This window comes from Aythya ferina, assembly GCF_964211825.1.
Source record: "Aythya ferina genome assembly, chromosome: W".
Lineage (NCBI taxonomy): Eukaryota > Metazoa > Chordata > Aves > Anseriformes > Anatidae > Aythya > Aythya ferina.
This window is the reverse complement of record NC_140313.1, coordinates 1,970,267-1,998,111: the sequence shown is the minus strand read 5'-3', so window position 1 is coordinate 1,998,111 and position 27,845 is coordinate 1,970,267. Positions and strand designations below refer to the sequence as shown.

Sequence of the window (27,845 nt, the reverse complement as noted above, 5' to 3'; positions counted from 1 at the left end):
ACCCCAAGCAGCCCGGGAAAAGTAAAAGAAGCAAGAAGAAAATCCCTTTTTTTTTTCATCTCATCGCCTCCGTAGCGAACGTAAACGCGTACAACCCCAAAATTTGGCCCCAAAACTTCACAGCAGGAGAAGTTTTGTTTTTTTTTTTTTTTTCCAAACACGGGGCAAGGCAGTAAATAAAATCTACATCACTTATGCGGGGCCGTAGCAGTCCAGGAAATTAATCTCTTAATCATCCTGCCGATTTGAGCTAGCGGTGAGAGCAGAGACCTGTGGCTGCCCGGGCTCTCTGGATTGATGAAACTACCTCAGCAGGGATTCCTGAGCTCTAATCCCAGCTATTTTTCAGCTCCTCCACTCATATCCCCACAAAACAGGCAGCCAAGTGTGCTGGAATTCACCAACAGGCAGCTGAAGCCTGAAAACAGAAGGTGAGGAGGAAGAAAAAGGTGGAAGAAACGTTTAAAAAACCACAATCTGGCCATTAATTAACTACTTTTAAGGCTGCTTTGCCTTAAAAGATGACAGAACGTGGGACCGAGCACCTGTACGTTCAGACTGGGGCACCGGAGGCGATCCAAGACGGTCCAAAGAGGCAGAGTTGCCACCAAAAGGATAAATAATCACCTTTTTTTTCCAAGAAAAATGATAACCTCAGACCTACACAATGATATCTGCCCAAAAAGAGGTTTCACAGACCAGTTTTGGGACTCTGATATTCCACAAGTCATCCAAGAGCTGCCAGAATATGTACAAGGCAGTATTAACCCTCTGCTGCCTAGCCAAAATAAAATAGCTCCGTAGATTTAACAAGGAAAAGGAAGATAAAACGCCGAGCACCTTTTGTCTCGACACAAAAAAAAAAGGTTTTGCCAATATTTGCAGCTCGAAAGGTGTTTTAATAAAAGTTTGCTGAACGTCCTCTACAATTTTTTATTTTTTTTTTAATTTTAAATAACGCCTGCATATCCTTCACGTCATCAGCATCATCACACCGCAGAGAACATGCAGTATTTTTGTATTAAAACGTCACACGCTTTGATTTTTATTTTTTTTTTTAGAAAAAAGCACAGTGGGAAAAAAAATTTAAAAATATATTCCTTGTATTTGCCAGTGAAATATTCTGAGTGTCACAGCGGAGAGGGGTCAAACCCAAATCGGTTACAAACACGCCTAGAAAAGGTTTTTAAAGGCAACCTAGAGTGAGTTAAAATGTCATGGTTAAGTGATCTTGGGAGGTAGACGTGAGTTTTCTTCTCAAAGGGTGAATTTTTGCTAGTTTCTCGTCAGGCCTTGAGAGAGCGTCCTGGATCCTTTCCTGGTAAGCTCGCTCTTCTGCTAGGCCCAGCTCGTATTCTTGCTTCTTCTCTTCTTCCTCAGCATCACGGGCCCGTTGCTGATGGGCAATCTGAGCCCTGAGCTGCTCTTGGTATTCTTTTGCTTCCTTCAGTTTCCTGGAAACGACAGGGAAATAGATTATTTATGAAGTGTTGGGTTAAAAAATAATATTTTTTTTAAGCTGTTATCATTCAACCTCGGACCAAAGGAAGGTTCAAAACTCGTCTTAGGAGTTGAGAGCTCACTTGTGCGACTACAAGCAAATTAATCGTTGTTCAGAGCACAAATTCTGTCGTATTTTACAGAGCAGACCGCAAAATTCGTGCTTAATGAGAAATAAAAGAGCAAACAGCACCCCTTGCCATCAGCACGCCTTCCTCCGCCCCTCGCAGTGGCAGAAAGGGGAGCAAATGCGTCAGGTTTCAGTCCTCCCCGGGCTCTGGCTCACTGCTGAAGCAGCCTCACGCCCAGTTTCCACTCCCTCGTGGCGGAGATAACAACGGGTTTCTGCCAACAGGCGAGGCAGGGCGCAGGCTCGTTGTGCTAACGCCGTGGGAAATGGCTGGCAGAAGAAATCAGGGATGTTTCCTGGCAGAGGGTGAGATATCTGCCACATCCAGGAGATGTGTTTTCAAGAAATTTATCGGTTGAGGCAAGAGGTATTGGCTCTGGAAGGAGTTTACCCGGTCACGTCCCGTAAACGGGTGTGGAGAAAGGGCAGAAGTCCAAAAAGGGAAACGGGAACGGGAGAAATAAAGCCCTCGGTGCTGGGTTTTGCACGACACCCAGAGGAACGTTGCGGCTACTGCGAAACGAAAACGTCCTCGCCCCGAGGAACTGCAAGGGAAGGGGAAAGCCACGCAGCTGGGCGATGGGGTCTGGTGGGTTTTTTGGTGTTTTGCTGCCTGACGCCGCGGTTGTTGAAGGGAGGAGTGTGGGTGAGGTTTGGCAATAAGCTGAGGAGGGTGAGCAACCACCTAACCTTTCATTAAGCCTCCCTCCTCGCGTCTCAGATGCTCCGAACGCGAGGGGACGCGTTTGATAAACAGAAAAACGCAGTCGGGAACCGATAGGGAAAAATAGGGAAAGGAAAAAAAAAAAAACCTCCCCAGCGTTCCTACAAAGCTAATTACGAGCGAGAATTCTCCAACCCACACACTTCAAAAAGGTTGATCCGCAATGCACCGAGCCAACGGGCAGAAGGAAAAATACCTGGCGTGTTTTTCTTCCTCCACGCGTTTGAGTTCTGCCACGGCCTCTGCTAGTAACTGCTTCTCCTGAGCGAGCTCTTCCTGCTCCTTCGCGTTTCTCTGCACTGTAAAAAAAACCAAACAAACAAAAAAAAAACACAAAAAGACTTTTAGAAGATAAAAGTCTAAAAAGTCTCAGCCTAAACAGCAAGCCTGAGCTTTGTCCTTTCCGAGGAGGCACCCAAAAAATGGGAAGCTTCACATTTATGCAGTAATTTTGGTGCACAAGCAGCTGTTATCACTTACTCTTCTCCTCAATCTGGAGCTGCCTCGTATCCAGGACGTTTTTCAGGAGCTGCTCTCTAGCCTCCTTTTCCAACCGCGTTTGCTCAGCCTTCTTGGCCCAAACCTTCGCCCTCTCTTCCTCGAGGAGCTTGTCCACTTCTTTTTCTCGCTCTTTTTCCTCCTCCAGCTGCTGAGCCAGGTGCGCCCGGTAAGCCTGTTGCTCCTTGAACAGCTCTTGCTGCAAGCACACGCACACATTTGCAGATCTGAGTTCAAGAATTTAAAGATACACTTCAAAAAAAGCGAAGAGAAGCGGCGGTTTGTGGCCCCTGTGGGAAGCAGAAACCTCGAGCTGCGTTCCAAGCCCAGAAGAGCCGTGCAGAAATGCGTTTTCTGATCACAGAGAAAGTTTATAAAACATCCCTAACCCACGTGAGCTTCCAAATACCTCGTGCAGAGTAAGGAACGCAGCTCCCTGCTCGGTCTTAGTCACTCTGAAATCATTTTTCACCTCCAAGTTGGGCAATCTACTTGTTCTAGGTGCAAAAAGTGAGACACGTCCATGGTTTCGTAGCCTCCCCGATATATTCCACGGGAAATTCTGCACTTATATATCTAGCTAGTAATAAAACATCTACAACTGTTTCCTGGCAGTCTAATAAACCAGAACGTGGCAAATATTTACTTTCCTCTGCAATCACAAATATTTAATAAATCAGGTCCGGGAGACAGACAAAATCTTCCCTAATCTCCCTTACATCCATGCAGCGTAAGGACTAAAAACCTCACGTGGTTTATGCAGAAGGAAATCAGCGTGGAGGGGCAGGAGGCCAGGATTTGCTATAAACCCCCAATTTTTCATCAAGCCTGGTAGCTTTGCTGCCTGCAAGACGGGATTTAAAGTCCTTGCTGTGATTTTAAGAGATAATGGGGTTTTTTAGGAAAGCAGAGTGCTGGCAGGAAGGGAGGCAACAGGTTATGCGACAAAAGAATCGACTTGATCACAGAAAAGGTCTCGTGTCTGATCTCATTTACACTGTGCGGCTCCACAAAGAGCAACAAAATTAGTCCAGGTGAGGTTTTGGCCCAAAACTTCACAATTCAAACCTGTAGCCCTTACTTTCCTCCTGGTTTTCTCCTCGGGGTCTTCCTCAGGTTTCCAAGGCGATTTTTCTAAGGTTTTCATCTCGAGGGCAAGCTCGCCTTCTTTTTCTTCATTAAGCCGCTTCCTCCTGTCCTCTGCTGCGCCGAGCAACATCTCCCTGCATTCCTTCTGCTTCTGTAATTTCTCCATTTGAAGTTTCTCATTTTCTAGTTTCAGCAGCTGCTGCTGTTCTTCCTACAAAAGGGAAAAATAGCCAGCTTCAAGCAAAGTGACTACTAGGATGAGTTTATTCGGAACACCGAAGAGCAAAGATAAATATTAAAAACCATTTATTTCTAAGAAAAAAGAATTTTAGAGAGTGTCGTCCATTAAAGTTGTTAAAACACGAACGTTTTACCACGTTGCTCCTTAAAAATTCAGGATTTTCTCTTTAATTATCACAGGAATGCCTGACATCCACACTCCAAATACTTCAGGCAGGCAGACAGACATCTCTTCGGAGAAATCTGTATCCCTGCAGCACGTTTAATCTACATCCAACTCTTTAAACACAGCCACAACCTCTACCCAGTAACAGAACCGCGTGTTCCTCCCATTTCTGGATGTTATCTGCTCAAAGCACATTTCTGTTGGGCATAAAGTGAGTAATTGCTTCTTTTTATTACGATGTAATTAAATAACGGGCAGCTATTGAATTTTCCTGGCCTCAAATCATTCCATTTTATACGGGAAAGAACAGAAAAATGGGCAATAAAGCTCAGTTCTTAAGAAAGAACCAATGAAAAAATAAAAATACAGACTTGAGATCAAACTTGTGTATGCGTATTCAAGATTATTTAGCTAAAAAAGTCCCAAAACAGCACCAATAAAGTAACTTAATCACGAATACTCATGAATTATGCTAAGTTTACAAGCATAAACTGTGCTCGAACAAGCTGTTAACAACACATGCCCGTCATTAACTTAGCTACAGGTGTCCGAAACAAGGCCTCAGCTTTCTCCGAGGTATACGCTGCTTTTTCTTAACCTCTTTTTAAATATTATGGCTCCTTCAAAGCGTAAATAAATCTCCTAAAACGCATCAGAAAAAAGCTTTTTGTTTCTTCCAGAAATTAAACCACTTCACCAGAAACTTCTGTTCTTGATGGAGCTCAAGACAGCTGTCTTCAGGGGAAGCTACAAAGTCTCCTATTCTAACTTCTTTTTCTATTTCTGTTTCTTCTATTTTTTTCTCTCAAAAGGCCAGTTAAGTAGAAGTGGTTTTAGTTTCGGAGGATCTGGAAGTTCCTTAGAAGTCGTTACAAGAAAAGAATTTTTTTCTGCATCATTTTAAACGAGTGAAACATTGCAGTCGAGCTTGGAATAAGAACTTTGATGTTTTACAACCAGGATTTTCAGAGCTTCCGATTCCTCACTGTCATTATTTTTTAAAAAAGCAGTGGGATATTTATCTTTCGGTGCCCTGCGTGACCAGTCAATTGCTACGCATCGATAGCTGCAAAACGAAGATGAAATTTGAAATAAATCACGAAGTCAACGCTAAATGCTGCTCCGCCGAAGTCGGCTCAGCTACACTGCAAGCTCCCCCTGCAGGGGGGAAAGGGATTTTCAAAGAGTACTGAAAAGGGATTTTCAAAGAGTACTGAATTGAGGGTGATCTGGAAATTACCAGCAATCGAGCCTCTTCTTCCTTCAGCCGCTTCTCCTCCTCTTTCTGAGCGCTGAGCACCGCTACCTGGGCGCCGAGGACGTCCAGGATTTCCCGCTTCTGTTTGGATAATTTCTGCAGATCCACCGCCTCTCGCCTTTCCTTAGCCAACCTGTCCTCCTTCCAAAGCTCTGCGAACATCTCCTCCTCCTCCTGCTGCTGTTTTTTCAGTTCCTCCTTCAGAGTCAGCTGGGCCAGCCGCTCCGTGCACAATTCCCTCTGATGCTGCTTCATCCGCTGCGCGCGGAGCTCATCGCATCGTTCTCTGGAGTCAGAGCATGAATTATGTGGGTTTTTTTATATGAATATGCATATTTTTAACGTATAAAACACACTTGTTCAAACATTTAGGTTGCTCTTCATTCAAATAAAGACCTAGGCTAGTTTATTCGTCGCTTGAAAGCTCAGTCCCAACCTGAAAACCATTTAAGAGCAGAAATTTAGGTTACACTGTTAACCAAGAACCACTAGAATTGCATTAAATCGGAAGTTTTGTGGGATATTTCGTAGAAGCTGCAAGAAAAGAAACGACCAAACTAAATTTAACATGAACAACCATTTTTAAAAATGTGGTTTTAAACCCATTTTAAACCCATTTTGTGTTTTTAATGTGTTTTTAAACCCATTTAATGTGTTTTTAAACCCATTTGATGTGTTTTTCAAACCGTTTTCAAACCAGGACACATTTTTAACCCTGGGATCCTTCCTCTGACTCCCAGGTAGTCGTTACTGGTGATTACGGACTACAGGACTAATTGGTATTCATGAAAAATGTTTTTCAACTGTTCTGAGGAAAAACATTGCCATAATTAAGATTGGAAACGCATCGTTAGAAAGAACTGTGTCACCTGAACGCAGCGGGTTCAAAGTTCTCTCAGCAGCGAAAGGATAAAGAATGACTTCTTCTTTTTCGCCTTTCTAAACTCATCTGAATTTAATTGAATTCTCGGAGAAGAAGAGAAGTTCAATCAAAGCTTGGCACGGGTCGAATTTTTACTACGAAATCCCTCTGGAATTGCTCGATTTCATCAAAAGGAATTCCTTTCGAGCGGCTTTGAGAGCGAGGTTTAAACATCTGCTCTCCCAGATGGCTGCTTTGCTTCCTCACTTTGCTACCCGAAGCTTCTTAACGCCCCAATCGTGCCCGCCTGGAGCCGCTTCCCAAAGACAAGCTGCGTTTATTCCCCACCCCTCCCAGTTATTTATTCATTTTATGGCTGTTGTATAAAGCCGCTGCGATAACAACGTCCTCTGCATGAATGCTTCTGATGTAACCACAAAAAAAAAGGAGGAGATGGAGGTTTTATGCCAGTTTTAAGATGTCGCAGGTTGGTTTTTGTTAAAGACACCAACGCGGGGCAGAGAAAAGCCCGCTCAAGCCCACGATGAAACGCTCCACCCCTTCCCACAAGGTTCAACGTTCAGTTTTGCACAGGAAAAGGGCAGGCTGGCGTCAGGTTCCCTATTTATCTGGCTCCCAAGAACGCCAGCAACAAGTGGCGCCACAAATAGAGCAGATTTCGGTCACAGCTGGCACACAAAGCCCCAATTTTTAGGGGAAAAAAAAAAAAAAAAAAGCAGGTGCTGCAGATTTCCCTACCACCGTGGGAGACTCGGAAGCGACGTTTCAAATGATTCCGCTTCCATTAACGCGATTTTCATCCCTCAGCCGAGCAGATCTCCAAGAATTGAACGAGTCAGACGGGATGCCAAGGCCTCGGGACCCGAGGAGCACCCGCAAATCTCAACGACTTCAAAGGTCGTTGCCAAACTTGGCATCCAGGAGGATTGGGCAGGGAATTTCAGGTTGCACTACAGCTTTATTCTGGAAAAGCGGGCAATAAATAAAGCCAGCAGCCTTGGGCAACCCTAACTTCCCAAGGGCTTGCCATATATGAGCTTAAGAAGCAGGATTTAGGCCAAATAAATCTTCCAGGAACTCTTTTCATACCACTGAGCTAAAACTCTACCCAAGAATTACAAAAACATCCAATTTGGCAGGGGATTCTCACACGGGACAAGGATTTCTGCGCTTTCTGTCACCTTCTTGTTAAATCGCCTTTTAGGATTTCCTTCCCCCAACTCTGTTTGATGTTGTTCTGGACCCACCTGAATTGCTGCTCCCGTTTTTCAGCCACCAGCTGCTGCCTTTCCTTCTCCCTCTCCTCCCGCAATAATTTCGCTCGCTCCCTCATTTTCGCTTGCCTCTCCAGCAGGGTTTCTTCAAACACCTCCATCTCCGCAAAATATTTATTTTCCTCGGCCTCCAGAAGCTCGCGAAGCCTGAAGGGAAGAAAACACTCGAATAAAAACCAGAATAATTTATCTGTTGAGTGATTAAGTAAGGCACCGCGCTCTTCCCCTCGCATTTACGCCGCCCTTAGGCGAGGATGGCCCCACACAGCACCAGGCTGCCCCGAAATTTCGTGCCTGGAGCTCACCAAAGCCCGGCAGGGGACGCAGTGCTGAGCAGCCCGCGCTAGGTGGCCCCGCTGAGCAGGGCCAGAAGATCCCAGCGGCTTCCTCGCAGCTCACAGCCGCTTGCTATCAAAAGAATAACGGAGAAAACTTCTTTCCGAAGCTCGGCACAGCGCAGTGCTGTCGTGGTTTCGGTTTTTAGGGTTTTGTTGTTGTGAGTTGTACTGGTAACAAGAGCCTAAAAGCTCCTCTTCGTTTTATGTTGCTTAATAACACAGACCATGCCATAACACCGGGGGTAACGTCTAAAAATCAAGCCCTACTGAGTGTTTTTCCCCCCCATAATCACCCCTCTAAGAACAGAGTTAAGAGGAAAACTGCAGGGCGGACACGGATTTGGGCTCATTCCTTGCTACCTCTCTCTTCTGTCATCAATCCCTGCCTGACACTCCTGCATCGCCGCCTCGACCTTTCTCTGCACGGCTCTGTGCAGCCATTTCTGCTCGTTGCGCTGCTGCCACTCGTGGACGCTGCGGCAGCGGTTGTAGAGCTTGAGGAGAGCGGCGTATTCCAGGAGCTCCTCTTCTCTGTCTCTGCGGGCCAGGACAAAACTGTCATTTCTTCGCTCTTTAGGAGGCCTGGCTCTCTGTAACAGAAAGAATGGCAGCGATGAAATTACAACTTTTTATTTTTTTTTAATTGAATTGGGGATCGAATACATAAGGGTGTCCTTCTTGTAGCGAGGGGCCCAAAACTGAACACAGCACTCGAGATGCGGCCTCACCAGAGCCGAGTACAGGGGGACGATCACCTCCCTAGCCCTGCTGGTCACACTGCTTCTGAGACAAGCCAGGATGCCATTGGCCTTCTGGGCCACCTGAGCACGCTCCTGGCTCTTATTTAGCCAGAAACGGGCACAATAGCATCACGAAAGGCCTCGAGGAGCTCCACGCTGCCCGTTTACCCACCTCACAGCTTAAACCTCAGCCTGTCCACCTCAGCTGTCACCCCCTGACGGCCTTACACCCCTGCGACCTGGCCACACGCCCTCAGCCCGAGCTCGGACCCGCCTCCTGCCGGCCCCACGGCCAACCCCAAAACCAAGAGGCACCCGCTTGGAGCCTCCAAGCCCTGTGGCGGCTCCCGGCCGCTCACCAGCGCCACAGAGTGCGGGCAGGGCCCCAGCACCTCCCGCCGCCACCCCGCGCCCCTCCGCGCCGTCATGGCCGCCGCCGCCTCTCCCGTTGCTATGGTGAAGCGGAAGTGACGTCACGACGCAAGGGACGCTCAGAGCGGGCGGGAACCCTACAGGGGGTGCGCATGCGCAGTGCGCCCGCGCCGCCTGAGGGGGCACAAAATGGCGGCTGGGGGTGGGGGTGTCGTCATGTCGCGATGTCGCGATGTCGCCTGTCGCCACAACGCGTTGCGAATTGGGGCTGCTCGGCGAGAATGCGGCTCCTGAGAGGGGGTGGGGGTGGTGCGCGGCTCTCGGCAGCGCCTCAGGAGCTGCGGTCGCTTCAGGGTCGTTGCCCGCAGTGAGCTCGCCTGGAGGCCCCGGGACAGGGCTGCTGCCAAGAGCTTAAAGTGCTTTTTCTTTTTCTTTTCTTTAGGGGTTTTTACCTCAGGGAAAAAAATAATATTTACGTGCTGAGAGGGCTAAATCTCTTGGTACGCTGAAGTTTTGATTAATATTTGTGGGAAAAGTAAGTAGGAAATGCCTTAGTCAGCACTTAACACACAAAAAAAAATCCATTTCATGTATAATACAGTAGAGAAATGTGCAGCATTTCACCTCTTTAAAATTTTAAATAAACAATGGAGCTGCAGAGCTTCTAATCCCACTATTAATTCTTTCTTTAAGTCCCTTTGCCACCTGTAAAAAATGTATTCCTAATTTTAGCGTTAAGGCATGGGTAGTTGGTGATTTTATTCTTATTTTGCGTTAACATTTGATGAGAAATGGGATTGTTTTTAGCTCCCATGCCAAAGGGGGTCCTGGTCAGTGCATTCTGCAGGACTTCCCCAGGGTGGGGACATATATAGGATATATATAGCATATATTGTCTTTTATTTGTTGGCTTGGATCCCTGAGGGAGTGTTGTAACTGCCTGCTCCGGGGTTGTGTAAACAGTTTGGGGGCTTTTTTCTGTTCCAGCAGGAGCCACCCCCTTTTGTAATCTGACTGGCACTGTCAGAACGCCTTTATGGGGTCAGGGCAGTCGCTTTAATGGGTTAGTCCTAACGAAACGGTAAAAATCCCTTATAACTACACAAGCCCTGAAGCAAAAGGGGATGTTGTGGGGACTTGCTGGGTGGCCAAGTTCCCATTGGGCAGAAATTACGCCCAAAAATGTTACAAATCCTGTAAAGAGTAGATCTCAGGAGACGTTCTGGTCCTAAAACCTGCTCGTTTTCAATCCAGACCCCACAGCACAGCACCAACTCTTGTCAAAGGCACTGAAGAGGAATCCTGCTTGCTGAAACACCTCTTGCTGAGAACTTTATAAGAAAATAAAAACATTTTACGCTCGGCGAGGGGCGGGTAGGGCAGCACCACGTGGCAGTTACTCGGCAAACGGGATTCTGGTTTTAACCGGCGCCTTTTTGTGCCAGGAGGGAAAACCCAGGTGAAGCCCACAGTTCCTCCCAGGTTCTGAATTTCTGAATTCCCCTGGCTTTTCCTCGCTGATCACGCTCCAGACCACCTCCAGTTCCTCCGGTCCCGCTTCCTTTTAATCCCTCCTGCCGGAGCTTCCAGGCAATCTTCAAAATCCGTGCTCAAAAAAATCCTAACTCCTTTTTTATTATTTTTTTTAAGGTCCAGCAGGTTCCTTTATTAATCTCCCGGAGGGATTTGCTGATTGCTCCCATCCACATGATCGTGTGAGTCAGGGCCAGAAGACACAACCACGCCGAGCACGAGCAGCAGAGATCACAACTTTTACTAGCACGCGTTTCAGGAGCAAGTTTAAAATCAAACCTTTCCTTAGTCCCAAACTACCAAAATGTCAAGTTTTGCTGCTAAGAATTCCTGCAGCCCACGAGTTCTGCAGATGTTTAATCGTGCAGCTGTAATTAGTGTCGGTTCTCATAATTATTCAGGGATATCTTTACTAAAACGCTTGTTTCTTTCCCAGATCTGCCTCCCCTTGGAATCGCACAGGACCTAGGAGAGGTCTAGGACAATTTCCCTAGTGTAAAAAGGAGAAAATGTCATTTTTTATTGTTGAAAAAATACCATTTTTTTTAAAAAAAACTACTGGGACATGATTTGAGCCTTTAACCCAGCTGAAATATTTAAATAATATTTAAATAATATAAATAATAAAGAGGAACTGAAACTAAATTTGAGTTTTGAGGCTTTTTGCTAATTAAACGATCATCCAAGGGTTCTTTCCCTGTAGCTAACAAGCTCTCTCCTCCGCATTTTCCTCCTCGATGCTTTTTACGTGAAGGTTTTCCAGAGATTGAGCTGTTTTAGTGGATTTGAGAGAGAAGATCACGCTTCTTTTGCATCACCCTCACATGCCAAGCGCAGGAAACTGCCCCCAGCTGCCCCCGTTGCGACAGGCAGTGTGACTTTTGCACCGCCAGTCACCAAAATGTCACTCACAATCCAGCAGCTGGCACGAGAAGTGCTGATAAAAGGTTAGATCCAAGTGGAGCAGGAGGAAAGGGCAGGTTCCAGGGAGATGGGTTAAGGTGGTGATGGTCCCGTGAAGTGTGATGGGCTTTGTGCTGGAAGATTGAAAAAGTTGTTTGCAGGGGTGGCAGGGCTGTTTGGTGAGGGGTTTGGGGAGATTGGAGTGAAAAGGGGGCGGATGTAGGATCGAGGAGAGGAGAGGCGAGGAGAAAAAAGAATAAAAGAATAAAAGAAAAAACAAAAAAGCAAAAAAAAAAAAAGGCAAAGAAAAAAAAAAGGAGAGGAAAAGAAAATAAAAGAAAGAAGAAAAGAACAGAAAAGAACAATAAAAGAGGAAAAGAGAGAAAAGAAACGGGAAAAGAGAAGAGGAAAAGAAAAGAGAAAGGAAAAGGAAAGGAAAAGAAAAAAAGAAAAGAAAAGAGAAAAGAAAAGGAAAAAAAGGGGAAAGTAAAGGAAAGGGAAAAGAAACTAAATGAAAAAAAGGAAAGGAAAAAAAAAAAGAATAAGAAAAGAAAGGAAAGGGAAAAGAAACGAAATTAAAAAAAAAAAAAAAAAAAGGAAAAAGAAAAAAGAACAGGAAAGGAAAGGATAAAAGGGTAAGGGCTTGGAAATTGCAACTCAATTTCCTTCAGCTCCTGAAAAACAACATCAAAGAGGCCATGGAGTAGGTAATGAGAAAATCATTTGTAAGCAACTAGAAGGAAATAGGGAGAGGAGTACCAGGCGGCGTAGATTTGTCGAGGACAAACGGTTTTACTCTCATCTCATTTCCTTCTGCGATGGGTAACAGGCCCTGGGGGGAAAGAAGCAATAAATATCAGCTGATAAAGCTTTTAACACTGTTTTAGACATTTGCTGGGCGACAACGCTTGCTGCAGGTGCCTGTGGCATTTTCATCCCCACTGTGGGTGATCCCTGGCCCCTGGGGCTGTCACCTGGGCTTTTTTTTTTTTAAATCCTGGGATTATTTTAAATCCAACATTTAAAAGTAATCTGGTGATTTTAGGACTGATCCAGTGGAGAATGGTCCAGAACCTGTCTGAGGTGGTTACCTGAGAAGTTATCCTTGTATCCAAATTACTTTCCAGCCCACCTTTAATACAAAATTGATTTTAATAACATTTTGCTCCAAAACAAACAGCATACATGCCGTAACATCTTGATTAACACTATTTAATTTCTCGTTGTTAAATATCTTTAGATCTTTTTATTTTTTAATAAAATAGAAGGCTTAACAAGCAACCAAAAAGGAAAGTATTTAGATATTAAACAAAGTTTTGGACTGGCTGGCTGGTGAGGTTGTTTCTTTGGTCGTTTTTTTATTCCTCTACATTTCACTTCAAGTGCATTTTGCCCTTTTCCCTTCAAAATTTGCCCTTTTGTTCTAATTTGAAATACTTTCCCCGGATTAGCGGTCATTACCACAGATCGTTAACAAGCTAAAAGTTTTCCAGGCCGTTTCTTGTCTTTATTAAGACCTCAGCTGGCCACACTACAAGGACGAGAGACAGATGATTTTGTAGTTTGTTTTTGAGGAAGAAAAAATCCATATTTACAGACTTTGTTAATACTTACTGCTCTAATAGAAATCATAATGTGGCAGCGATGGGTACGGTCACCCATGGGGTCTGTCAGTGCAGATGTGGGTCCTTCTGCCAATGTTTTATCTGGGATAGACTTCTGGGCTAAGAGCAGACTGCCTATGATTCCTGCTCGAGCACCAGTCTAGAAAAAAAAAACCCTACAAAACCGATATTCCCTACAGGAAAGCGGTTAATGACTATTTTGCCAAGGAGTTTGCCACCACCGTGTGCTGCAGCCAAGCACTGGGTCATCTTCAGGCTGCCACACGTCCTCTGTGCAAAACAAATGCCTGCCTCGCCAACCTACACTTTAAAACTTTTTACTTTAAACACTTTAAACTTTTCTTTTTAATACCGTGAGGCGGGGAAGACGGAAAAAGGAAACTTTTCTGCCCTCTGCAGCCGCCACACTCGAAACCTCAGCCCTCTGCAGCAGCCCAACTCGAAGCCCGACCCCGTTTGGCCGCCCAGCCTGGCCTTTTAGACACTCTACTATCTCTCCAAAGCCACACCGTGGCTGTCCCCAAACTTTTTGGGGTGTGGGACCGAGGGAAAAGCCCAGCCCCGGATCCACCCCATCCGTCCCCTCAGGGCCGGGCTCCGCCGCCTCAGCGCAGCCAGGGCGGGCTCAGAGCCTCGGTGCCGCCCCGCTCTCAGAGGCTCCCGGCCGGTCGTGGCCATGGACTGCGGCGTGATCACCTCCAAAACCGTCTTGCTGCTGCTCAGCCTCGCCTTTTGGGTGAGCAGGGGGGCGGCGGGAGGGCTCCGACCCCAAATTTTTAGGGGCGAACCGGGTTTGGGGCGGGGAGCCGGGACCGGAGCCCTCAGCGCCTCACGCCTGGCGGCCGCTTAGCTGCGCGGAAGGGAGGGGGGGGGGAGTTTGTTTTTAAGTTTATGAGGGAAAAAAAGCGCTGTCGGAGCCTGTGTTTTCTTCAGTGGTCTTAATCGCACGTTATTTTGTGGAAAAAAAGCAGGTTTTAAGTTAATTTAGTGATTGCAGACCGTTTGTGGGGGATCATCCGAGGGCTGCTGCCAAGTAGTGTGCTGAGGAGGGCTTTCTTTCAGGGAGCAAAATGCCTTAAACAGGGATTATTGTAGAAAATCGCAGCTGGGAACCTGGTTATAGTCACCTTTTCCAGTCACATCCTATAGGACAGCCTCACCAACCCACAGGGGGACGTAATCCCTGGCCCCATAGGTTTTGGGACACATAAGGTGCCTGCAAAACCCTGTTACCAGCCAGGGGGTTTCAGGCTGGGACAGCGAGGAAGAATGACAGAGAAGAACAAGAAATGCCATAAAGAGAAGAACAAGAAGTCCCGCAGAGAGAGACGCGAGGGTAAAAATAAAAAAAAGGAAATGGAAACATTGAGTTAAACCCCTGAGTTTTCACGGGGTGTTGTGTCCCGGGTTGTAAAGACCTCCCACTGCCGTGCTGAGCCGTGCTGATTGCCGTGCTCTCACAGGGCTTGTTCATCGTGTGGTGGTTTTCTGAAATACCCGCAGAGAAACCCGGGGACGCCTCGCCGTGTGCATGTGGAAATTCCCCCGGCTTCAGCTCGTGCGGCTCACGTACACCCCGGCTTGGCATCACTGCTGGGACTCGGGGTTTTCTCGTCAAACAACAGCCTTTTGTCCGTCTAGAAGTGTCTCTCTGCCTTCCCTTCCACCCTCGGGGAGCTCTTTGCCCACGATTGAAGCCATTAGGTCATTTGGCTCCGCACACCGTCCGTAATTACTCCCCTGCCTCTGAATTTGGGGTGACCCTTGCCAGCCCTTTGTTTGTTTTCCTAGGAAGAGCAATGCGGCCCCAAAAGCCTACGGCATTTATGCACTGGAGCACCCATTAACGCGGGGTAATTACATTCCTGCCAGCAGAACCTGGAATTCAGGTTTTGAAGAGGGTGGGGAAGAAGGAGGAACCGACTTGGGTGCCCTTTCCGATCGTCTTTTTCTTTATAACACTTGGGTTTCTACCAGCACGGAGGCTGCGGATCCTTAGCAAAACACAAGATCTGCTCCGACGCTCCCCGAGGCTGCCACGGATCCTGGCGGGTTCTGGAGCAGCTCCGAAATGCAGCCGGGTCTCAGCCAGGGGATGGCTCCGTGCTTGTGATTTCGGCATTAAAGCTGCGTTTTGGGACAGATGAGCGGGATCTGCCCTGTTACAAGACGTTTTCCCGATGCTTTGGGATTAGCTGGGCTACCTAAATTCTTTGCCACTCGGTTCACAGCTCGGCAAGTGAAAGCAGCAGGAGCCAGGAGCGGAGTGGCGAGGAAACAGGGCGGTCCTGCAGGCAAATATTGAACTAGAGGGTGTTCTGGAGCGAAATCCGGAGAAAACAGCCTCGGCAGCGGCTGCTGAGCCATCCGTGCACCTCCAGCTGCCTTGAAACGAGGGGAGAAACAACCCAAATCCCGGGATTTTCCTTTCCCAGGGATAAAAACATCCTCCGGGCGTGCCATGATTCTGATTAGCAGCACGCAGTGGCGGGCTTTTATGACCTCGTGCTGCTCCAGCCTGTTCCGTGGGGACCGGGAGCGCTCGTTGCCCGCGTGGCCGCTTGGTGGGCGCGCTGGCAGGGCCGCCGGCCATCCCAGGAGGCGCCGAATCCCTCGAGCGTGGCAGTAATCAGGAAAATGAGTAGTGTAAGTGTGAAAACGCAGGGAAAGAGTCTGAGCGAGGTGGGTTGAGGTTTGCGAGCCGAAGGATGCTCGGAGGAGCCTCTAAAAACACCCACGAAACTCCCAACCTCGGTTCCTAAAGCCTGGATGATGCCCTGGCTTTGTCTCGGTGTGGGGTGTGGGCGAGCCTGAGCTTCCTTTAAGACCGGTTTTTACCCCAAATCTTTTAGTTTTACCTCGTTTCGCTGCCTGGCTGCGTTTCATCTCCGACCAGAAGGTTTTCCTCCAGGAGGGGAAGAGCTAAAGGCAGTTTTTTAGGGCAGTCACTGAGCTTTTTGGTGCTTCGGCTGCAGCTAAAAACCTCAAACAAAACAAAACAGCCCCGTGGTGATAAATTCTCCCTCCTTTGGGTTAAAATTTTGATGTGTAGCAAGTCTCAGATGCACACACACATTTTTTTCTGGATCTGCACGTCGCCGTCATTAACTTCTGAAGCTGAAAATTCGCTAAATCAATTAAATCCCAGCTGCTAATTTCTTGCGTTGCCTTTCAGGCGGCGGCGGCTGGCCTCAGCTATGTCGGGGGCTACGTGATGAACACCTACAGGAGCTACGACAACTTCCTGCAGGACAAGTACGCGCTGCTGCCCGCCGTCATCATCCTCTGCGTGGCGGCCGTGATGTTCATCATCGGGCTGCTCGGCTGCTGCGCCACCTTCCGGGAATCTCGGGTTGGCCTGGGGCTGGTGAGTGCGGGGCCAGAAAAAAAAAAAAAAAAAAGCCAGAAAAAAAAAAAAAAGAGAAAGGTTCAAAAACAGCGGGGTGCCGCCTGCTGAAACCCCACGCGATGATCTGGGGGTCCTAGAACTCTTCTCACGAGTCATAAAGCAACGTGGTGCGAGTGTGCAAAGGAATTCAGGTGCTGTGGACCTCCTCCTTATCCCAGCCTCTCTTTTAATTTCAGTTCTTGGCCATTATCCTCATTATCTTCATCGCAGAGGTTTCCGCTTTCGTCCTGGCGTTTGTTTACAGGGAGAAGGTAAGCAAAGAATTGGCATCTCAGTGCTAACATAAAGCTAAAAGCCAGACCTCGTGTTGTTAGAGCACTCCGGTATATCCATTTTTCTCACTTTTTTTTCATTTTTTGTCCTTTTTTTCTGACTTTGAGGGATACAGATCCAAATTCTCACCTTAAATCTGTCTTTTTTTTTTTTTTTTTTTTTTTTTTCCCTTTCTAAACAGGTGAAAAGTGACGTCCAAGGCACGATGCGCACAGTCTTCGAGAAGTACGACGGGAGAAACTCAGAGTCTGCTGTGATGGATTACTTGCAAGAAAACGTAAGAAAGCCTTTAAAGCCTCCTGAGGGCTGCTTAGGAAAGAACGATTTGAGGAATTGGGGCTGGGGAAGAGGAATTCATCAGATGAGATCTCCGAGCATTAGATCGAAGGGGTGTGATCGCAGCCTGTCTTGTCTTTGGCAGCTTCACTGCTGTGGGGTGAAGAACTACAGCGACTGGACGGCCACGCAGTGGTTTAATTCCACCGGGAACAACAGCGTCCCCCTGAGCTGCTGCAAGCAAAATCTGAAGAACTGCACGGGGAGCCTGGATCAGCCGCAGGAACTCAACACGCAGGTGAGGATAAAGGGCCTAGCTGCTCATTTCCACGTCCCGCTGGCACCCGGGTTATCCTGCCTTTAAAACCCCGTCCAGCTGAATTGTCTTTGATTTGTTTTCGGTTTTCTCTTCCACGCCAGGGCTGTTTAGGGGAGCTGGAGGCCGGGCTGCAGAGTGTCATCAGCTACGCTATGCTTGTAATCCTGGGCTTTGCCATTGTGAAGGTAAAGGTTTCCTGTCTCTTTCCCCGTGGAAAATAGTAATTTCCTCTTTGATCGCAGAGCTTTTTTTTCCACAGTGTCCCACTAGCCTAAAATAAACTCAGTTTTATGTTCCTCGCTGGTTTTCTGCCAACTCTTCTGCATTTCATTTGCATGACAAAAAGGGGAGAGATCCAAAAACTAGTTTGAAACAGCAAGAAAATTAATAATCCGTGTTGGTCCTGTAGTAGCAAGTACAAAAAGCTAGGAGTGCTAAAAGGCCTAGATCTAGAATTTGTTCAAATTTATTATGAAAAAACAACTTTTCTGTATTTAACTGGGGTTTTTAAACCCCTCAGTGAAGTTTGTTTGAGGTACAAGTGAACGAATAGTCCTGTGCTAGGAGACCTGGCGTCAAAATGGGCTAGGAACATGACAAGGAATGAAACCAGCCGGGCTATTTATGGAATAACAACACTGAATTAAATGAAACGTGAAAGCAAATCATGTAGGGGATGAAAACTGGATTTGAAAAGCACTGATGTAAAACTTACAACATCCTTAAATTGCTCAGGGAGGAATCTTCCATCATTTCCCTTCCCTCAATGAAGTGCTCGGTTGTGCACTGTGTTACAGGTCCCATTTTAATTTATCTAGGATGAATCTTTTATTTCCTTATTTTATATGCTTAAAAAATGTACAGAACTTCTAAATCCGGAAAAATCTGGGGTTTTCACTGAATTTTTTCCTGGATTAACATAACTAAGAATTAATGTGGATGTATAAATTAATGGGGAAAAGAAAAAAAAGAGGAAAAAGTTGAACTGAAACTAGTATTGAAAAGTGATAGGCAAATATAAAAAAATATTTTCCATAGATTTATTTTCATTTTTTTTAATATTTTTTAATATGAACAGAATGTCCTTGCTATGGTGAAAAATTAACATAAATGTTGGATGCGAAAAGTGAAATAAAATGCAGCAAAACTCAATTTCTTGTGTTTCTCCTCTTTTTCAGTTCTTTGGCATGCTGAGCGTCTGCGTGCTTACTTGCAAGCGAGAAGACAGCGGATACCAGCCTCTTTACTCGGGGGTGTTCGCTTAATAAAATGCAAAGATCCCTCTTCTTTTGCTTCCTGATGATACAATAGCTTTGTAAAGATGAACGCTAAAGGACGATTTCTTGACCTTGTCCAATGTTTGACTTTATTTACATGAGAAATGGAAGGAACTTTTTGTACTGATTGGGAAAAGTTTCTTGGGGGTGATGTGAAATGGCAATTCCGATACTCGGTACCCTACGGTAACTTAACCCTGGTCGTACGTACCACAGCTTTTTGTAAGGTTCTTGTGGATTTTGGGTTAGGTAGCACCACGTGGCGTAAGGGGCTCCAGAAAGAAGCCTACTTCTGCAGTTCTTTCCCTCAAAACAAGCAGCAGAAATGTTATTTTTAATCACTAAACTGACTGAAACTGCAGGAGCGGATTCAGTTGTCTGCGAAAACACCAGATCGTTCCCCTGATGTGCTTAAGAAACAGCGGGATGCAAGGTTCAAATATTCTTCATAAGCATGGGGAGATGGAATGTGTTTTCTCCGTATCTGATTGTGGTTCAATTTTTTCTCCTTGTCGTGGTCATATGTTGAAATTCAGTTTACTGCAGGGGTTTTTAGAGTGAGACAAACGCTGTGAAGTCCGGAACAGAAATCTGAGTTGTCTGGTGAAGCAGCTAGCAAATGTGAACACCACCAGGCCAGGAGGTGATGCGCGTTTGGGACATGACTTCTTTTGATTCATTTTGTCTTTTTGTTTTTAATTTGACAATAAAAATTGCTTATGAAGCAGGGCTTTTTTTTTTTTTCCTTTTATTTTCTGCTTTTGCTGATGAATTTATGCTTTCTCTACCCAAAGACAGACCGTGTCTCTGCGAGAGTGATGCAGATGAATGCAGGAGTTGGAGGAAACGTTGGATCAGCGTGGTTATGCAGAAAGGATGACTGGAAGGGCTAGTGCAGAGTTCTCTGTGTGACTGAACACATCTGGCTGCTTTTCACAGCTAAAAATATTAATATAAAACTTTCTTGTACCCTGTTAGTTCACCAAGCAATGTTGTTAACCTGTTGTTTGTTGTTTGAAACTGATTTCTTTCTTTGAAGGTCTGGTGAATGTGGTCCTGTCTTGGATTGCACCACTTCTTTACAAATGGCCCTTCTTTAACACGTCTGTGTGCTAATCCATGTCTCGGTGCTTTAGGGTTTTTAGAGCTGTGATGCAGGGAGGGAGAAAACTGAGCTATTCTTGGGTAGGGAATTGTGGAAAAGGAACAGCATATTTGGATATTTGCTCTTTGGAGAGATGAGCAGTCTATTCGGTGCAGCAAACCTTTATATCTGTAGCTATTAAAAAAAAAATAAAGCAGTTTGGGGTAAGTGTAAGCTGTTTATTTATCTTTTTTTTTTCCTGAAAGAAATTGATGTGTAGGAGAAACCAATAGAAGAATGTATATGTTGAAGGTGATTTAATTAATATGAGGGCTTTGTTTCTGTTTAACGCCAAAAATAAATCAAATTTCTTTAAGTAATTAATTAATGCTGGGTTTTTATTTATTTATTTATGTATTTATTTGGTGGAATCCCAGTTGTTGGACGTGGCATACACGACATAACCACAGCAGCTTGGCAGGAGAAGCAGCGTGCCCTCGCTGTGGGGTTATAGCCCACCCCGGAGCAAGGCAGAGGGCACCAGAAACATCCAGTTCTCCCTGGCACTTGGAGCTTTCACCTCCAGCTTCACGGTCTGAGAAACAAACAGCAAACAGAGGCAAACCCTGAATAATTTGGGCCAAACCCCAAGGGAGGGTGGAAGCGCCGTGAGGGAAGGCTGGCTCTGAGGTGAGGCACAGAGGGGGGCTGTGTCACCAAGTGAGGCGGTTGGGCTGAAATCCTGCAAAAAAAAGTAGTAAGCAGGCAGTGAGCAGACGTGTATATCCTAAAGGGTACCAGCTTTAAGCTAAAAAAGGGCAGATTTAGGTATTAGGAAGAAATCCTGCACTCTGAGGGCAGTGAGGCACCAGGACAGGTTGCCTGGAGAAGCTGTAGCTGCCTCATCTTGTGAGGAGAACCTGACCTGTGGAAAGGCTTTAGGGCTAGGTGAGCTTTAAGCTCCCTTCCACCGCACCCCCTTCTGTGCTTATGAACTCTTTATTTGTCCCAATTTATCCAATTTCTATTATTTAACTTAAATTTTCCCTGGTGGCAACGGGGCTGGGGGGGCGTTACAAAATGGCGGCCGCGCATGCGCCGTGGGCGGGCGCGGCGGGTTTGAACGGGGCTGAGGGGAGGCGGCTCCGTCCCTTGTTGTGCTGTGTAAGTAACTCGGTTTGCTGAGGAATCGCTGCACTAATATTGCTCTGTATTTGTTTTTAAAATTCAGGAGATTGCCTTGTTTAGTGATAGTTACTTCGTGCTTCCTGCCCCGTTCTTCGTTTGGTGGAATAAGGAGCGGTTGCTGCACTTACTGCCTTGTTTAAGTTCCCTTTGCTTCTCTGACAGTTTATTATCCTTCTCAAAATGCTGCTTGTGCACTTAGAGTTTACTTAAAGTCTTCCTTTTCAATGCTTTTTGTTTTTTCTCCCTCAGTGTGACAGCAGAGGACAATGGCTTCTTCGGATCTGGAGGACTTGTGCTTTCACATCAACATGAAGATTTCAACTATTAAAAAGACTCTGCAATTAAGGAGCATCGGTAAAAGAAATTAAGGCTGAGTTTTGTCTTGGTTTGGGCTCATACCTCCTTGCAGAAAATCAGTGAGCTGTGGGTCAAGCAGGCTAGAGGATGCTCCTCTGAGATACTTGTAGGCTGGTGGTTAATACCCCATATATCTGTCCACCTGGTGGGAAAAGGAGAAAAAATACCTTGTTAAGTTAGGCCTGATTACAAAATAAGTGAAGCCTAATTACAAAAATGTGCAAAGGAATAGCTGGAGGTGAATACCAGTGTCTTGTCCAAGTGTTACAGGAATGCATCTCTGTGGTGTAAATGTGCTGTGGGTAACAAACTTATTTAATCTGCCATGGTGAAGCTGATATAAATGTTTTAGGCTCATTTTTTATCCGTTCTTAAACACAGATGTTACAAAGAATTGTAGAAATGGCGTTTAGAGGGGTCATCTGGGCTAGCTTTGTGTTTGAAGAGCAGAGGGAGATCGTGAAGGGGATAATGTTGCTGCTTCTCTTGGGAGGAGATGCTGGCTGGGGAGCATAGAGTAAGGAGAAAATCACTGTGCAGAGAGGAGGGAAATTGAATTTTGTTTTTGTGTCAGAGATGTTTTGTTTTTCTGGAGTAACGTTCTCACATTCTCTCTTTGACAGGTCAAGAGCCATCCTTCAAGTCTATGCTCTGCAAAATAGGACAAGAGATGGTTCTCTTGCACGATCTCCTGAATAAAATGGAAATGGAAGTTCAACAGCAAGAAAAACTGAAGAATTTGCTCAAAGTAATTGTTTTTCTGTTTGTAAAATACTGAAAGTTTCAGAGGAATCCTTGTGCTTAGTTGTTACTCTCAAGATCCTCAGTGATATTTTTAGATGCAAGAGGCTACTTCAAAATGAAAGGGCAACAATCAAAGACTTTTAAAAACTTGTGAAGCAATGCAAAGTGTTGGCTGCCGTTCTTGAAACTCTTCCCTGTCTCCGGTTGGGGTTGAGTGGAGGTTAATGCCTTGTTGAGGGTGTTGCAAAGGGAGTATGTAGTTATTTCTGTTCCTTATTGCTAGTTCAGAAGGCTTGAGAGAATCAGAAAAAGGATTCTCAACAGGCCGTTGCTTTTTCTTCTTGATCAAAAATCCTTTTCCCAGATGAGAATGGGATTCTATCCGCAACACTCCTGCAGAACCTGTTGATATCGACATAGCTGGTGTTAGAGGATTAAAGGCAAAAATAAACTTTAGTCTTCCATCAAATTTACAAGTAAAAATCTTTTATAAAACAAGCAGATTTGGTTTATCAAGGCACAGAAGATTAAAAATGCTATTTTTCAAGCTTTATACGTAGCAAGCATGCCTTTATCAGAATAGATTTTGCGGTGTAAGGAATAGTTTTATTTTTACATCCATGCAATAGATAAGCAAATGAATTAATTAGAATATATTTATCCGTTTTAGTGTGCGTTTTCAGTGTCTTCATTTGTTGTAGGTCTTTTTTGAAAGTATTTGAGGAATGTAGATGAGTTTCCTGTCGTATCTCTTCCTCTAGTCACCACCACCTTTCCCCTACCCAAACCTGCCATGGTACATTGCTAAATACTTCCTGCCCGCTCAAATTTCTCTGACACTTTGAGGGCAAGGGCAGGGAGATTCGTGTTTTCTCTCTCTTCGCTTTGTTTTTCCTGAGCTTTACTTGCTGCTCTTGGAAAACGAGGCAGTAAAGATATAAAACAACGGGAAGAGCCCAAAAAACACCTCTTAAGATTTCCTTTAACATCGTCCTCATAGTGAGCTAATTTTAATTGCACGACATTATTGAAATTTCAGATTTCTGATGGTTTCCACCGTTAATTTCAGGAGCTGCAGAAGTCTGCTGAGCGAGATCAAAGCGAAGCCCAGCACCTCCGCGAAAACATTCCCCTCCACCTGCCTAAACCGACTCGGAGCTGGTACGTGGTGTGTGAGCGTGGACATGTTGCATCCTACAGCTCCCATCCTTTCCCCAGGAGCTAACTCTGAACTTTTAGGACCCTGAGGCTCTTACGTATTGATTTTGGAGTTTGCTCCTGATTTTTATTTTATTTTTTCCCATTATTGGAAACAATAATGGGGAAAAAAAATGGGAACAACACAGAGCAGAGCTTCTGTTGTCACAACTTCGTGTACCAGACGTTTCGGGAGTCCAGCAGGTGGCACTCACCATCCTTAACACTGCAGAGCTGTCCCGAGTTTCCTTGCTCCAAAAGATTAATGGCTGAGTCAGGCTTCCCAAGGCTTGAACTCGTCTCGAAGTGCTTTAAAGCTGCCCGTTAGGCTGGAGCTCCGCGCTCTGCTTCATCCCATACGAATCGAGGCCTCCTGTTCTGCGAAACGGGACGGGACGTTGACTTTTTAACTGCTTTGGGCTGCTTCCAATTCACCTGCTGGCGGCGAAACGAGGGGCCCTAATGAAGTCAGCTGAAGCACGCCGTTTGAAAAGGGAGCGTGTGCTGTAGTTATTTCTTTTTCCTCCAGGAGAGATCGTGATTTGTATTCACCCAGCCTCTCAGATGGCTCAGGGCTGTGAATAAACAGAAAATGTACTGGTGTTCCCCTTACTACTTAGCTGCTATTTATGTGCTTGATATTAATTAATTTTCCAGTATCGCTGGGCCGGCTGCGAAAAGCGAGGACCAAACGAAAGCTGCAGAACCTGAACATGCAAAAAAACCTGCCAAGGAGCCAAGATTTATTAAGGAAGCATCCTTAATAACCACGGAAGAGTTTGAAAGCGTTCCCGCGTGAGTGAACACCTTTTTTTCTTCCTCCCTCGCACGTCGATTTGGCCAGAAGACAGAGGTTTTGGGGAAAACGAGCTCTTGCAACTGACAGATGCGTTGAAATTTTAAACATTGCAGTGTGAAGCATCGTGGCGGTAGCTCCAGACGTGATTTTATGCCGTACGGCTACACAAAAAAAGCAAAAATGATGAAAAAGGCAGTTTTTAGTTGACCTTGACAATGGGTTTGTGAAAATATTGATTTTTTTTTTTTCTTTTTTTTCGATTTCTCGGTCTGTTTCGTGAGGGGTGAAGAAATCCAGCTTTCGGTGGGTTTACTCATTGGGTACTTCTGATGGAATTTAGGAAGGACAGAGCTGGACCGTGACAATTTTTGGCCTTCGTCAAGGGCCAAAGAGAAGCAGACGCAGCCAAATGTTGCTTTAACCCCCAGTAAAAGCCGTTATCTTCCCTGATAAACTCCTGAAGTGCTTCATTATCCTTAAAAGCAGAAGCTTTGCAGCGCTGCTCGCGCGGTCTTCGGCGGCTTCGTGGCTTTTTTGAGCTCTGCAGCAGGTATTTAACAAAGGCACGTGCTGTGTTCAGGCTCACGCATGAAGGATCTTGGATCAAACAGAGCAGTCTCGCACGGTGGGAAGCCTGCAAATTATTTTAGCCTTCAAATCCGTTCTTTTTTTTCTTGTTCTTTCTCCAAATTCTCACCGCCGAAGGCTTTTTTTAGCACGTGTGCTTTCATTATAATTCCCAGACAGTAACTTAGGGGAATATTTCTTTTAGCCTGAACGTTTTTTTTAGGGAGCTGGCCGTCAGGAGCTCCATCTCTTTTTTTTTCTAGCTCTATCTTTGTGGCAGACCACTGTTAGGCTGCTCTTTTGAAGAACGCAGCCCTCTGCTTTGGGTTTTGTACCTACGGATTCAAGGCAGAAACAGGTTTAGGGAAATAAATCGTGCCTTTCTGCTGCTGCTTCAGGGTGAGCTGGGGTTTGCTGGCTTTTTTTTAGGGTATTTTATTGATTGTGGGAGCGTAGGAACTCGACTACAGGTGTTTTAGACTTAATTCCGTGGTCTTCACAGCCTACAAATTCTCTTGGGACTTCATAAAAAGGCTGAGGGGTGCATAAAGAGCAAGAAATAGCAATTAAATGTCTAGAGGCCGAGTGATTCTGAGGTAGTAGGCTGTGTTACACCACCTGTGACCACATTTCAGAGGCAGTAGGGCTGCTTTTGCTCAAGAAGACTCAAGAAAGTGAAGTGTTTTTACCCAAATCGTTGCATCTCCAACTTTTTGGATTAACCAAAAGATCTCCCGAAAGTTTAGGGCCAGGATATTTATTTTTTTTTTAATTTCTTGATTTGGCTTTCTAACGTTCTTTCTTTCTGCTTCAAGATCTGTTATGGCTTTTTTTTTTTTTTTTTTTTCCTGCAGCGTTATTAAGCGCTCTAACGAACCGCCAGGTTTACTCATTAACACGGGGCAGCAGCAACTGCCTCGAACTAGGAGCAGCACGTTCAGTTTAGGCTGAATAAAGAGGAAAAAGAAGCGCAGAACTTCAAGTTTTTGACTCTCTGGCTGCTGACTTTGATTGATTGATTTATTTATTTTTAATTGCAGGTACATGAAAGGCCGCTTGACCTACGATCAAATCAACGCCGTCGTTCAAGATCTCAACAAGGCCGTGGTGGGCAAGTACAAGATCCTGCACCAGCCTCTGAAATCCATGAACGCCTCGGTCAGGAATCTCTACCACCGATTCCTGGGAGAGGAAACGAAGGACACGAAAGGTAAATCTGCTCTGATTCATTCTCAAAACAGGAAAAAAAAAAGAACAAAACCAGAACAAAACCCAACAGCTGCGGGCTTAGTGGGGTTTTCCCTTCACCCCCAGCACCTGGTGAGAGTCGAAATCAGATTTGGCCCCTTTAAAATCCCTACGGAGGCTCCTGCCGAGCTGAAATTTAGCAAAAAGAGGAAAAATTGAGCAAGCTGAAATTTAGCAAATCACTCCGGTTGAGGTGGCTTTGTGGAAGAGACAGGGCTGTCTGCAAATCTTAAAAAGCCTTCTCGTCTGCGAAGCACAGATGAGCAAAAACGCCCTGAGATGTCTTTGTCGCTCAGCTTACGGGCGAGCTTCCCCAAATCCACGTGGCGCAGCAAATCTCTCATCTTAAAAATCTCCTTTTTTTGACGTTCCTTTCCTCTGGAGAGCAACGCCACGCTGTCTGCCTCTCGATTCCTGCCCCGGGCAGAAGGCAAGAACGCTCTCCCTTTTAAATATTCTTGGGTTGGGTGGGTTTTTGTGCAGCCCAGCTCTGCTCCGGTCTAACGGCGGCTCATTTTAGCCTGGAAATCCTCGCTTCATCTTCAAGTAAGAAGAATTTTGCCCTGAATTCTGGAAAAAAAAAAGGGAGAAATTGCATGCAGACTTTTTTTTCATAATATCACACTTCCAATGTTAGGAGCAACACGTTATTTCCCCCTTCCTGCTTTTCTGGGCGTTGCTTTCCTCGGAATCGGTCTGCTCCTGGTTTCAGGTGGCTCTTATTTTATTTTATTTTATTTTTTTGCTGTTTTTCCAGGCGAGTTTTTTGTCGTGGAGGCCGACATCAAGGAGTTCACCCAGCTGAAAGTGGACAAGCGCTTCCACGGGATCCTCAACATCCTGCGCCACTGCCAGCGGGTCAGAGAAGTCCGCGGCGCGCGCCTCGTCCGCTACGTCATCTGCTGAGGGAGCTTCCTGGATTCTGCTCACCCGAAAGACGTGGAGGGCAGAGAGACGAAGAGATTTTGTGTGTGGGCACTCCTCTGAAGCTCTCATTTTCGAAAACGCAATAATTCAGGACCAAAAAGTGTTTTCCAAGCATCTCCTCCACGTTCAGAGCAGCGATATCAAAGGGCCTTGAAGCGTTTTGAGTTTTATTTCTGGAAACCTGGGAGGCGCTGACGTCTCTTGGTACCTTACAACCACAAAGCAGCTGAAATTGGCACACCTCTAGTCGTAGGAAGCTGTAATCACCTTTTTAAGGTTAAATTCTCTGCCTGTTCACCTTCCTTTCGTGTTTACGAGGTGGAGACCGGAGTTACTACTCCGTAGAAACCCAAAAGAAGCACTGGGTTCTTTTTAATGCCTCAAACCAATTCCCAGATTTCCTTTCCTTAATCTTTTTATTTTAATTCCTATCCTAACTGTGCGTTTTGGAGTTCGAACAGGAAGATCTGAGGTGATTTAAACATTTCCAGACCGATGCTCGGGTAGTTCTGCTGCCCATATGGTTTTCATACTTCATCACACAGCCCGATTTTCTTTTTTTTGCTCAGACCAACACGCTAAAGAGCAGAACAGGAATCATTTTTTTCCCTTTCGTAGTGAAAACGTTGAATTACGTTTAAAAATACTGGCCAAACTCCACATTTTTCGAGTTTTTTGAAAGGTTGTGATTAATTTCAACTCTGTGAGTGATGGAAATTGCTTCGATAAGAAAACTTTTAGTCTTTTTTTCCTTCCCTGAGCCTCTATCTGCTGTTATCACGGCAACTATTTGAAAATCCTTCTGGTTTTACCCTGTCAGCTGACAATTTAATGAGCAAATGATACTGAACTCAGAACCTGGTCAATAAAGAGATCCTGGCGAGTACCAGATCACCTTTTCTGGTGT

The 27,845-nt window shown here is 45.6% G+C and overlaps 3 protein-coding genes and 1 long non-coding RNA gene across 7 annotated transcripts; 3 read left to right on the top strand and 1 right to left on the bottom strand.

Annotated features, from left to right (window-relative positions):
- Positions 1–867: 867 nt before the first annotated feature.
- Positions 868–9,302, bottom strand: LOC311426244 (cilia- and flagella-associated protein 53-like). 2 transcript variants are annotated; one of them, XM_084502446.1, is made up of 8 exons: positions 9,200–9,302; positions 8,514–8,690; positions 7,736–7,909; positions 5,588–5,891; positions 3,934–4,152; positions 2,835–3,051; positions 2,551–2,653; positions 868–1,454 (listed from the first exon to the last, which is right to left on the bottom strand). In XM_084502446.1, exons 2-8 carry the CDS (start codon positions 8,660–8,662, stop codon positions 1,208–1,210), a joined length of 1,413 nt encoding a protein of 470 aa, XP_084358572.1. In that variant the 5' UTR covers positions 8,663–8,690; positions 9,200–9,302; the 3' UTR covers positions 868–1,207. The 2 variants fall into 2 exon arrangements, with proteins under 2 accessions (XP_084358572.1, XP_084358571.1); XM_084502445.1 differs by having other exon boundaries at positions 8,461–8,690; positions 9,200–9,296.
- Positions 9,303–9,522: 220 nt separating this feature from the next.
- LOC311426243 lies at positions 9,523–11,384 on the top strand. Its single transcript, XR_014686631.1, has 2 exons — positions 9,523–9,747; positions 10,863–11,384. It is a non-coding gene; the product is annotated as an uncharacterized lncRNA (long non-coding RNA).
- A 1,250-nt stretch (positions 11,385–12,634) lies between these two features.
- Positions 12,635–19,556, top strand: LOC311426242 (tetraspanin-36-like). Its single transcript, XM_084502444.1, has 7 exons — positions 12,635–14,009; positions 16,449–16,640; positions 16,859–16,933; positions 17,137–17,232; positions 17,377–17,529; positions 17,652–17,735; positions 18,729–19,556. The coding sequence occupies exons 1-7, from the start codon at positions 13,950–13,952 to the stop codon at positions 18,813–18,815; spliced, it is 747 nt and encodes a 248-aa protein (XP_084358570.1). The 5' UTR covers positions 12,635–13,949; the 3' UTR covers positions 18,816–19,556.
- An 843-nt stretch (positions 19,557–20,399) lies between these two features.
- On the top strand, positions 20,400–27,827 carry LOC311426241 (SKA complex subunit 1-like). 3 transcript variants are annotated; one of them, XM_084502442.1, is made up of 7 exons: positions 20,400–20,601; positions 21,349–21,453; positions 22,080–22,204; positions 23,270–23,361; positions 24,055–24,192; positions 25,804–25,973; positions 26,769–27,827. In XM_084502442.1, the coding sequence occupies exons 2-7, from the start codon at positions 21,366–21,368 to the stop codon at positions 26,915–26,917; spliced, it is 762 nt and encodes a 253-aa protein (XP_084358568.1). In that variant the 5' UTR covers positions 20,400–20,601; positions 21,349–21,365; the 3' UTR covers positions 26,918–27,827. The 3 variants fall into 3 exon arrangements, with proteins under 3 accessions (XP_084358568.1, XP_084358567.1, XP_084358569.1); XM_084502441.1 differs by lacking the exon at positions 20,400–20,601 and adding an exon at positions 20,976–21,075; XM_084502443.1 differs by lacking the exon at positions 20,400–20,601 and adding an exon at positions 21,118–21,213.
- The last annotated feature ends 18 nt before the right edge of the window (positions 27,828–27,845 follow it).

Bases quoted from the DNA above. Each gene is read 5' to 3' on its own strand.
- LOC311426242 (XM_084502444.1), top strand. From the start codon at position 13,950: ATGGACTGCGGCGTGATCACCTCCAAAACCGTCTTGCTGCTGCTCAGC. The intron at 14,010-16,448 runs GTGAGCAGGGGG...GTTGCCTTTCAG, and splicing joins TGCTCAGCCTCGCCTTTTGG to GCGGCGGCGGCTGGCCTCAG. The intron at 16,641-16,858 runs GTGAGTGCGGGG...TTTTAATTTCAG, and splicing joins CTCGGGTTGGCCTGGGGCTG to TTCTTGGCCATTATCCTCAT.
- LOC311426244 (XM_084502445.1), bottom strand. From the start codon at position 9,268: ATGACGGCGCGGAGGGGCGCGGGGTGGCGGCGGGAGGTGCTGGGGCCC. The intron at 7,910-8,460 runs GTAGCAAGGAAT...TCTTCCCTTCAG, and splicing joins ATTGATGACAGAAGAGAGAG to GCTTCGCGAGCTTCTGGAGG. The intron at 3,052-3,933 runs GTAAGGGCTACA...GTGTGCTTGCAG, and splicing joins AGGAGAAAACCAGGAGGAAA to CAAGAGCTGTTCAAGGAGCA.
- LOC311426241 (XM_084502442.1), top strand. From the start codon at position 21,366: ATGGCTTCTTCGGATCTGGAGGACTTGTGCTTTCACATCAACATGAAG. The intron at 21,454-22,079 runs GTAAAAGAAATT...TCTCTTTGACAG, and splicing joins TCTGCAATTAAGGAGCATCG to GTCAAGAGCCATCCTTCAAG. The intron at 25,974-26,768 runs GTAAATCTGCTC...CTGTTTTTCCAG, and splicing joins GGAAACGAAGGACACGAAAG to GCGAGTTTTTTGTCGTGGAG.